This window comes from Alternaria dauci, chromosome 8 (genome assembly GCF_042100115.1).
Source record: "Alternaria dauci strain A2016 chromosome 8, whole genome shotgun sequence".
Classification (NCBI taxonomy): Eukaryota; Fungi; Ascomycota; class Dothideomycetes; order Pleosporales; family Pleosporaceae; genus Alternaria; species Alternaria dauci.
In genome coordinates, this window is record NC_091279.1 from 2,228,722 (window position 1) to 2,238,462 (window position 9,741).

General features: G+C 52.1%; 4 protein-coding genes across 4 annotated transcripts; 2 read left to right on the forward strand and 2 right to left on the reverse strand.

The window, feature by feature from the left end:
- Positions 1-2,108: 2,108 nt before the first annotated feature.
- ACET3X_008677 (uncharacterized protein) lies at positions 2,109-3,201 on the forward strand (the record flags this gene model as incomplete). The annotated part of the gene is made up of 3 exons (XM_069454877.1): positions 2,109-2,152; positions 2,205-2,575; positions 2,639-3,201. 3 exons carry the CDS (start codon positions 2,109-2,111, stop codon positions 3,199-3,201), a joined length of 978 nt encoding a protein of 325 aa, XP_069304279.1.
- A 193-nt stretch (positions 3,202-3,394) lies between these two features.
- On the reverse strand, positions 3,395-5,013 carry ACET3X_008678 (uncharacterized protein; the record flags this gene model as incomplete). Its single annotated transcript, XM_069454878.1, has 5 exons — positions 3,395-4,588; positions 4,638-4,755; positions 4,806-4,835; positions 4,888-4,948; positions 4,998-5,013. The coding sequence occupies 5 exons, from the start codon at positions 5,011-5,013 to the stop codon at positions 3,395-3,397; spliced, it is 1,419 nt and encodes a 472-aa protein (XP_069304280.1).
- A 703-nt stretch (positions 5,014-5,716) lies between these two features.
- Positions 5,717-8,188, forward strand: ACET3X_008679 (uncharacterized protein; the record flags this gene model as incomplete). Its single annotated transcript, XM_069454879.1, has 4 exons — positions 5,717-5,767; positions 5,819-6,808; positions 6,857-6,988; positions 7,043-8,188. 4 exons carry the CDS (start codon positions 5,717-5,719, stop codon positions 8,186-8,188), a joined length of 2,319 nt encoding a protein of 772 aa, XP_069304281.1.
- Positions 8,189-8,394: 206 nt separating this feature from the next.
- ACET3X_008680 (uncharacterized protein) lies at positions 8,395-9,037 on the reverse strand (the record flags this gene model as incomplete). Its single annotated transcript, XM_069454880.1, has 2 exons — positions 8,395-8,659; positions 8,745-9,037. 2 exons carry the CDS (start codon positions 9,035-9,037, stop codon positions 8,395-8,397), a joined length of 558 nt encoding a protein of 185 aa, XP_069304282.1.
- Between the last annotated feature and the right edge of the window lie 704 nt (positions 9,038-9,741).

The window sequence follows — 9,741 nt, forward strand, 5'->3', positions numbered from 1 at the left end:
TGCAGGCGAGACTTGACCGAATTTCTTAAGCGGCCCAACGTCGCGTTGAGTGGTTCAATATCAGCAGCATGGAGATCAACATGGCATTCAAAAAGGTCGCTCACAGTTTGTAGTGTTCATGGATGAAATACAACGCACCTGGTCAGCAGCGGTGCTAGGTATATGTCCTCTACTACTCAAGTAGTAGAACGGCTTGTCCCTGTCATACTCGACGACTAGCCCCATACCGCGTACCATCGACGTGGAGAAGCTTCGTCCCCTGCCACTGGCACGCATCTTGCCTTCGTCGAGTCGGAAGTCTGTCCAGGTCATTTGCATGCGATATGCCATGGTCAATAAATAGCCCAACGTAGTACTAGCAACCGGTCGTACGATATCTGGTGGCATAAAGTCCCGTGAACGCGTCCTTCCTACAAAGATAAGATATTGATCAAGGGCGTATCCTATGAGCTCTGAGTTCGGAACTTACTTGTGATACCTATTGGTGCTAAACCAGCTGTCCAGAGCATCTGGTTTGACATCAATGGACGGGCGATTCCACCATCTTGGCAGCGATGAACGTCTTCAAGTAGGTGTACCCATGAAGCCACGTCTTCTGCTGTTTTATCTACACACATGTAAGCCTTTTGCTTAGCCTTTTTGTAGCATCAGTCCTTCTTAAGCTTACGAAGAAATTCAACCACTGATATTCTCTCACGAAAGGTACCCAGACGGGAACCCGCGGTATTCAGAAGTGGTGCTGGTACGTGAGGAGGGACCAGATATTGTGATCTTTGCTTGAATAGAGACCAAGGAAATCCTGGAAGGGGCTTGTTCTGGTCCAGAAGTAAGGACTCGCGTTCTTCGTAATCAACCATTGGTCTGATCTCGAAGTGAGGCGTCGTGACTTTGACTTCAAATCGAAATGAGGTTCTACTTAAGTTAGCACACTTGGAACAGATCTTGATGCGGCCAATTCAAGATCAGCACACTCACCACCGGAACTTCAGCTCAACCAGCTTGTACCAATCCCCAATGACAGACGGCTGGCATCTGCGGTATCCATCTGCGGTTGAGAACAGCTGGGCGATTAGTTGGCCGGCGGCGATAACCAAGGCTGAGATTGCTATGGCTAAGGCGGCTGTCGCAACATCGGTTTCGCTGACCATTTCGCTGTATGGTTGATGACGAACAATATTCACTAATGCATACCCCAAGAATATTGATATGAATGAGTCTAGATGAGTGAAAGGCCAACGCTGTGAGAAGTGAGGGGTTGCAGGGTGACCAGGCTGAGGCTTCGATGAACTGGGCTGAGACGTCGGCCTGCTTATTCATGCAGGCCTTTTCCTAGGTAAGAGGTCCTGCATGCTCTGTACACCATTTCCTCTATTATCCAAGGAATCTGATGTAAGACGCAATGTTACAATTGGATACGAATCGCTGTTGTGCAAAGAGGCGTCTTGGTAGACCTATCCTAACGGTCTATGTAAGCGCCAGCACCCCGCTCCTGTCGTCCCGTCCCACCTCAGCCCCGCCATCCGCATGCCTCCGCTGAAGCGGGGAGCTGTCGAAGCTCCATAATCCTTTGAGATTGTTGCTCGTCATCATGGCAGTGCTGACTCTCTGCTTTTCAAACCTGGTAGCTATATAAATGTTATACTGCTGAACTAAGCCCACCATGACACCGCGAGAATGGTTTAAGGGTAAAATCCAAGCTTCCCACGCTCCATACGTTGCCTGCTTGGGCTCCGGGTTCGAGTCCCGGTTCTCGCAAACCCCATGATTTTTGTCCTCGATACGTACACGAGGTTTGACTTTCTGTCCAAATCAAGCGTGTCGAAGAAGGGGGCGGGGCTTCTCTTTTTGCCTGACTACGCGTTTGAATCATCGCCACACAACGTTGTAAGAAAGAAGCACGTCGTCCTAGAAGAAGATTGGGACCGTAAATGATGCAATGAACTCGCGAGTTAATGTTTGTGCGAAAGAAGTTGCGCTCGAGTAGGCGGCTGATGTGGGGTTCAGCAGCCGCCCGTAGCGCTGCGTCATCGCTCTCCAACAACATCCAGAAGCTATCCAGGGATCCATCAACAGCACCGCATCCCCACCACAGCCCTCAACCACAGAAGATGGCCTCCAAGATCGAGAAGACGCTTGTGCGACAACGCGAGAAGTAATGCCATCCACCGCGGCTACACATATCGCATATGGCTAACCCCGCCCAGAATCGCAGAAGGCCAATTCTACGAAGCCCACCAACAACTCCGCGTAATCGCCTCACGCTACACCAAAGCCTCAGACTGGGCGTCCGCAACCTCTATCTTACACTCCGGCGCACTCTCTCTCCTCCAAGCAGGGCAGGGCGGCTCAGGCGGCGACCTCTGCATATTCCTCCTCGATGTGTACAACAAGGGGGAGGTCAAGGTGGACGCAGAGAGCAAAGGACGACTACTAGGCCTTCTACGCGCCTTTCCCAAAGACGAGCCCACAAAGAAGAAGTTTGTGGGTGAGATGATAGCATGGAGCAGTCGATTTGGCGACTACCCAGCCGGTGACCCAGAAATACACCATGTCGCCGGAGGGCTATACGCAGAGGGTACGCACCACCCAACCCCCATAACAACAGAAGGGAAACAATACTAATACAAAGACAAAACAGACCTCGAGCCCTACGAAGCAGAACGCCACCTCCTCCTCGGCACCCAAGACAGCGCCTCAACCCTCTCCTCCCTCCACTACTCATGGTACACATCCGACGCCCCGCACACCGCGCCCCTCTACGCCGCCCGCGGCATCCTTCCCTACCTCCTGACCGGTAACCTCCGCGCCGCGAACAAACACTTCCTCCTCTTCACCTCCTCGCTGCAAAAAACGCCGAACCCGCCTACCGAACCCGTTAGCGCAAAGTGCGCCGAGTTCCGCGTATACCCTTCGCTACCGCTATTGAACTTCCTCGGACTGTTGCTGTTGAGTGTCGAGAGGGGCGATCCGAGTTTGTGGCGGCAGCTCAAGAGCCATTATGCGGGGGATCTCAAGGAGGTCAACTGGAATGAGGCGCTGGATCAGATTGGCGAGATGTACTTTGGAATCAAGATCCCGAGGCAGGGAAACCCCATGTTTGACATGTTGGGGAGTATGTTTGGGGGCGGTATGGGAGGAGGAGGTGCGCCGGCGCCGAAGAAGGCTGTTGGTGGTAGGCCGCCGGCTGCTGGACTGGATTGAGGAGAGAAGTAGAGAGAGGTGGCGTAGAGACAATGCGATATCACAATGGGAAAAGATACCACTTTCAGAGGAGAATGTAGTCATGGAAGCGATTGATGTTTTATTCAGTCATCTCAAAGCTCATCGGCTTTTGTCTATACCAGATTATGATCACCGGTCATCTGCCTTCCATTGCGCATCACAGGCGACTTCCTTACAAAGGGACGGTCTTCTCCTTGAACACAACACCGTACTGCTCCTCGAGAGTCTTCATCAACGGGGCGCAGATCTCAGGGCTCATGGGAGCCAGGATACCCTTCTCGCTCAGGGTGCCGTCAAGCACTTGCTGAACAGCAACAGCGCAGGGTACACCGACGAGCTTAGCCATGGCAGAGTAACCCTTGGGGTCACCGTAGTCGACTAGTGTGCAGGTACGGACAGACTTGCTGCCGTCCTTGTTCTCAATCTCGAACCTGTGCTGGAGCATGACCATGTCGCGCTCGTCGTTCTCGTACTGCATCTTCTTCTCGAGAGTAGCGCAGAGGGTGTCGAGAGGGTTGCCACGGGCCTCAATCTGCTCGTCAGAGATGAGACCGATCCAGCGCAGACCAGTGATGATGCGGTCCTTCTCTTCTGTGCTGGCGAACTTTGTCCGCGAGGAGATGGCCCAGATGAGGTCCTCGTCGCTGTCGCTGGATGCGCCAATGATCTTGGCGGTTGCATCGCGCCATGTGCGCTTCTCGCCCTCCTTGAGGAAGTCCTTGGGGTCCTCGGACAGGAAACCAATGTCGACGAGGCACTTGATGTACTCTGGGAAACCCTGGTATCTCAGCGTGCCGCGGATGATGGTCTGGCACTCGGGAATGTTGTAGCGCTCCTTGTAGGGTGTGGAGTCACGGTTGGGGTACGCGACGAATGCGTAGCCGGGGTAGATGAAGTATGGCTTCGCCTCGGCCATGAGCTCGGGGCCCTCAACGGACTTGACCTTGCCGTCTTGGTAGAAAGCAGCCTGGTTTCGGAGTGCGAGGAGCACACCGCGCGAACTCCAGGAGAACTTGTATCCGAGCGGGTTGTCTGAGCACTCTGGTGCGGGGAGACCACCGCAGTATGACTTGAAGGACAGGATCTTGCCACCGGCCTTGTGGACCTCATCGATGGTGAGGACGGCTGAGAGATGGTCGACACCGGGGTCGACACCAATCTCGTTCATGACGGTGATGCCAGCCTCCTTGGCTTCTGCGTCGAGCTCCATCATGGCTGGGGAGACGTAGGAGGTTGTGACGACGTTCTTCTTCTTGCGGATCGCCGACTTGATGACGGTCGCGTGGTATGTGTAGGGGATGAGAGAGATTACGACGTCGACCTTGGCGACTTCAGCGTCGAGAGCGTCGGCATTGTTGACATCGAGCTGGGAGTTGTTAGCATTGAAGACGCAGGTGTGAGCGATGTCGTCGTACGCTGATGGCGTTGGTGTTGGGGATACCCTTGGCCAGGTCTTGCGCCTTCTGGATAGTACGGCATGCTACAGTGACCTTGACACCGGACTTTGCGAGGACGTCAACAGTGGGTCGTGTGCTGTGGTTGTTAGTTCGATACACATGGAGATGAGTTGACGAATAACTCACACGAAACCAGCACCGAGCAGGAGAGCAGTCCTGTTCCCAATTAGCCAAGTCCTACCAAAAGGCATCTTCAGCAAGCACGTACTTTCCGCTGTATGCTCCAGCAGCAGCCCCGCTGACGTTGCCCATAAGGTTCTGAACTTTGTCTATATCATCAATTAGTCGAAATTCGTCTCGATCGTGTTCCTGACCTACTTGTGATGGCCTCCATGATGTGTGATTTGAAAGTAATTGCCAAGATGTGAAAAAGTTTGGGGAAGATTATATCTCTGGCGTTGACTCCGGATCGGAATAGAGAGAAATCGGCGGGGTTACTCCGTCATCGCTCCAGAAAGTGGGGCATGCGTGGCGCGTCGCGCAAATCAATGGCCTTTGCAAAGTCATGAACGTTCCGAACCCAACCAGATTCTGCATGTTTCGCACGCTGAGACACGCGAAATACGATCTGTTTCTACTGCGATTGCTGGATCGACGAATGTCTAGGCATCTCCGTTGAGTGTCATGCTGTGTACACTTAACAACGATCAATACGTCCAAACTCAAACCTCGCTACTTCTATTGGGTATGTGGAAATCCAAGCCAGAGACATCTGTGTCACAGCGGAATCATATATAATCATTGCCTTCTCAATCGATCGTATCGGTTTGATCATGACGCTTCAAGCTCAAACATTTGCACTTCAGAAGGGAAAGTGGGTCTCATGAGCCGCGCCAAGTCGGCTAGCTTGCTTCTGTACTAGCGTCATTTCCACCGACTTGCCAGGTACGCGTTTCATATGCGACGACGACAAGCACCATCAACCACAGCATCAGAACAAAACTAGACGTAGCTACGATAACTGTGACCTGTTCTTCTTCCGATTCTTGACGTGTAATACGACTGGACGCGACATCCCATATCAGGCAACCGCCATCATGCCTTCAGCCGTGGACCCCGATGATGACTTGTGGATGGCCATCAAACAAGTAGATAACCCCAAAATATGTGTGTATGTGCTACAGTTCTGACAAAATTAGATATCCCAATCATCCGTCGGTTCGGATTACATCGACCAGCTGATCCCTATCATAAAGGACCCACGTTACTCAAACCAGCTACAAATCACATTCGATCGCTATGCGAACGATCGCGAGAGCGAGATTGAGCGGATATGCAACGCAAATCACCAAGACTTCGTCAGCTCAGTCGACTCACTACTTAGGATACGAGACCAGACGGTGCAGATGAGTGGCGAGATTCTGCAGCTCAACGAGTCGATCCAAGACAGCATCGAGAAGCTAGCGGAGCAGAAGAAGGCTCTCGTTGATTCGCGAGGCGTGCGTCAAAATATTGATGAAGCAACCCAAGCCCTGAACGCGTGTCTGAACGTATTGCGAATCGCTAATGCGGTTCAAGATATGCTGAGAGAAAAGAACTACTATGCAGCATTACGAGCGCTCGACGAGCTGCAGACGATCCATTTGAAGGAGATCAACCGGTTTAAGATTGCCAACCTGATCGAAAAATCTATACCGCAAACCCAAGAACAGATCAGAGAAGCAGTCAAGAACGATTTGAGTACATGGCTCTACCGCATTCGCGAGTCGGCGCAATTTCTGGGCGAGGTCTCATTCTACTACACCGATGTACGAAGGACGCGCAATCAGGAGCGCGCCGAGGCCGATCCACGCTTCTCCAAGTTTAAGCTGAATTCAGCAATCGAACTTGTAGCCGATGAGACAGACGAATTCGACGTGTTAAATAACGAAGAGGCTGGAAACGAGACAGACTTCTCGCCGTTGTTTGAGGCGATGCATATCAACGAGACGCTTGGCAAGAGCGATCAATTCAGATTAGAGTACGCTTCAGATCGGAGAACTCAGAAAGACCTCATCATACCGAACAAGCTCAACTTGCTGGATGAGGAGTGCGGCGACTTGAGTAGCTTGTTAGAGAGTATTGCCGGCTATGCGATCATCGAGAAGGCTACCATGTCGAAGACTCTCAATCTACGGTCACAGGCTGATGTACGAAACCTTGCGTACCTGCGTAAAGCATTGCTAACGTAGGCACAGGTCGACGAACTATGGGACTCGATGTGTCAAAGCGCCATCAACCTCATCACTAGCCAACTTCACACCGTTGAGAACGACGAGCTGCTCCTAAAGATCAAGGGTCGCATTGCACTTTTCATGCTGACAATGGAGGTTCGTCAAGTCCAAGCATCACTACAAAGTTCCATGCGCTGACAGCATCCGCAGAAATGGGGCTACTCCGTTTCCGCAATGAATGATCTTCTCCTGACGCTCTTCTCCAAATACTCTACCCTTCTCAAACACCGTTTCAGCGAGGACTTCCTCGAGATTGTGCACACCGATGACTACATGCCCATGCCGATCAACTCAAGCGAAGAGTACGACAAGGTTGTCTCGGTTTCCTGGTACAACCCTCCGGCCTCCAACGAACCACTCACATTCCCATGTGTTCTACCATTTTCTCAGATGTATCCGCTATGTTGCATCGACATCCGTAATTTCTTGAACCAGATCTATCTGTTCAGCGACGACTACTTCCAGAAGAGCAGCATCATTGACGAGACGCTGAGGACGAGTCTAGATGAGCTACTGTGCGAGAAGGTCTGTGGTAGTCTCGTAGAGAAGCTCGCCAGTCAATATCCAGGTCAGATTGTCCAAATCTTGACTAATCTCGAACACTTCGAGAATGCTTGCGTGGAGCTGCAAGATCTGCTCTTCGAAGCGCGCTCTTCACCATCGGCGACAGGCCCCATCGTCCTTGCAGCGACGGAACGTTTCGCAAAAGCGAAGAACACCGCCTCAAACCGCGTCTTCGAGCTCGTAAATAGCAAAATTGACGACTTGATCGAAACGGCAGAGTACGACTGGATGGCTACTAAGCCACAGACCGAGCCGTCGACATACATGTTGGAGCTGACTAGGTATCTCTCCAACATCATGTCTTCGGTGCTTCTAGCTCTGCCGACAGAGATCAAGGAGTTCATCTACTTTGATGCCCTGTCACATGCTTCCACCGCCATCCTCGACCTCCCTCTCGCTGACAACATCAAGCGCATCTCCCCTGCTGCTGTCGCCACCCTGGCTGCTGACACCACCTTTCTCAGCGAATTCGTCAGCTCGCTCAACAACCCTATTTTGATGGAGAACTTGGATGAGTTGACGCAGACTGTAGCGTTGATGGGCACGGATAACGAATTGGAGTTCTACGACATTGCGCAAAGGAACAAGAAGTACAGTAAGGTCGACCAGATCAAGGGCGCTGTCCTACTTGAGAAGGTACAAGAGGGCGCACAGATCGCAGCTCAGAGCCCGACGGTAACCACCGGTCGAGAGCGCTTCGGTACTATAGGTTCTAGATTTGGTATTCGGTAGGGTAGTGGCTGTATGTACTCACACGAGGTTGTCAGCAAGAAGAGCAACAAAATAGGTGAGGCAGGAGGCATCAAATACATTCTACAACTTCATCCAAACCCCCCAAACGCCGTGAAGACAGCCAGGCCCGACCGTCAGGTATCATCCCATGTCCGTCGCTAATAGTGTATATACATGCATGAGCCCAAAGACAAAACTCCATCTATCTACTCGTCGTCGTCATCCTCCTCCACCTCCTCCCTTGCAACCACAACCCCCTCATCCCACTCCTCCCCCTCGTCCAACGCCCCACTAAACTCAGCCGCCAAAGCCAACTCATCGTTCGCACTCAAAACGCCTTTGATATCGCCCGAAGCGATTTCCTCGTATACAGCCGTTATGCCGGTAATTCTGCATACGCGAGCCACACTCGCCATCATGACGAGACCGAGCATGGCAAACGGCCCCACGGCAACTAGCTGGCTGAACTGGCTTTGGCACGATTAGCATTTGTTAAACCTAGCAAATCATACAAGCGGAATTGGAACCAGGGTGAAGATAAGGAAGAGAAACTTACTAGTACCACGTATGCACAGCTCCGCGATCCCAAAACCTCAATCGCGCTTCTACCTTGCCTTCGCGCTCTTTGACGGGGCCGTGCAGAAGTTCTTGGAGTAGGAGGTGGATCTGCTTGCGGAATGCGTGCAGGCCTTTCCACCATGTGCTGCGTTGGTGCTGGTTTCGGTTGCGCGCGAAGATGTTGTTGAGCAGGGTGTGGATGTCGTGCAGTTGCGCTATGTCATGGGGGGATGCTTCCATCAAGGCTGTTGCCGTGATGGCTGTAGTAGGAGTACTGGTAGAAGAGGTCATGGTTGATCGGTTGGATGAGTGGTGTGGGAGGGTAGAAGTTGCTGTTGCCATAGTTGGGGTGGGCGGGGAGATGTTCAATGGATTTGAGATATGCTGGGCAAGGCGGATGTTTGAGGGCGCGAAGATATATAGGCGCTGCTTTCGTGGGATTGGTGTGTTGTTGGTTTGGGGCGGATGTACGCTCCCGTATTCTGTGTAGGGCCGCGGATATGGGTATGTGCGTGCACTGGACTAGAAGTCGTGTCTACGGGAGGGTACTATTGCAAGTCTGAACAGAAGCAACTATGCGCGAGCGTGCAGAAACTGGGCTTCAGATGCAATGTGACGTCGTGATGGTGGTGCTTGGTTGTTGTGTAGAGGCTATGCGTATGCTTTTGTAGAAGGGAACCTTGGAGAAAATTTTTACGCGCGAACTTGGGACAATTAGCTCTCCTGACGGCCTTAATACGAAGAAGTGACGGTGAAGACGAAGAGTGGTGAAGTCGGTTTGCACGTAGAAGGTAGCGAGGGGTCTTTGCTGAGGATCAAAGAGAGTGGTCTTGGGGATTCGGCGCGATGTTCCTGTGCGCGGTGTCAAGTGACGGACGACCAACGGGACAATTCCTGGCTTAATCTAGGTAACACACACTTGCGCTTGAGTTGATCAAACGACTAGACTTGAGATAGGGAGTAAATGATGGACCTCTGGAGATCTTCCTGGTGCC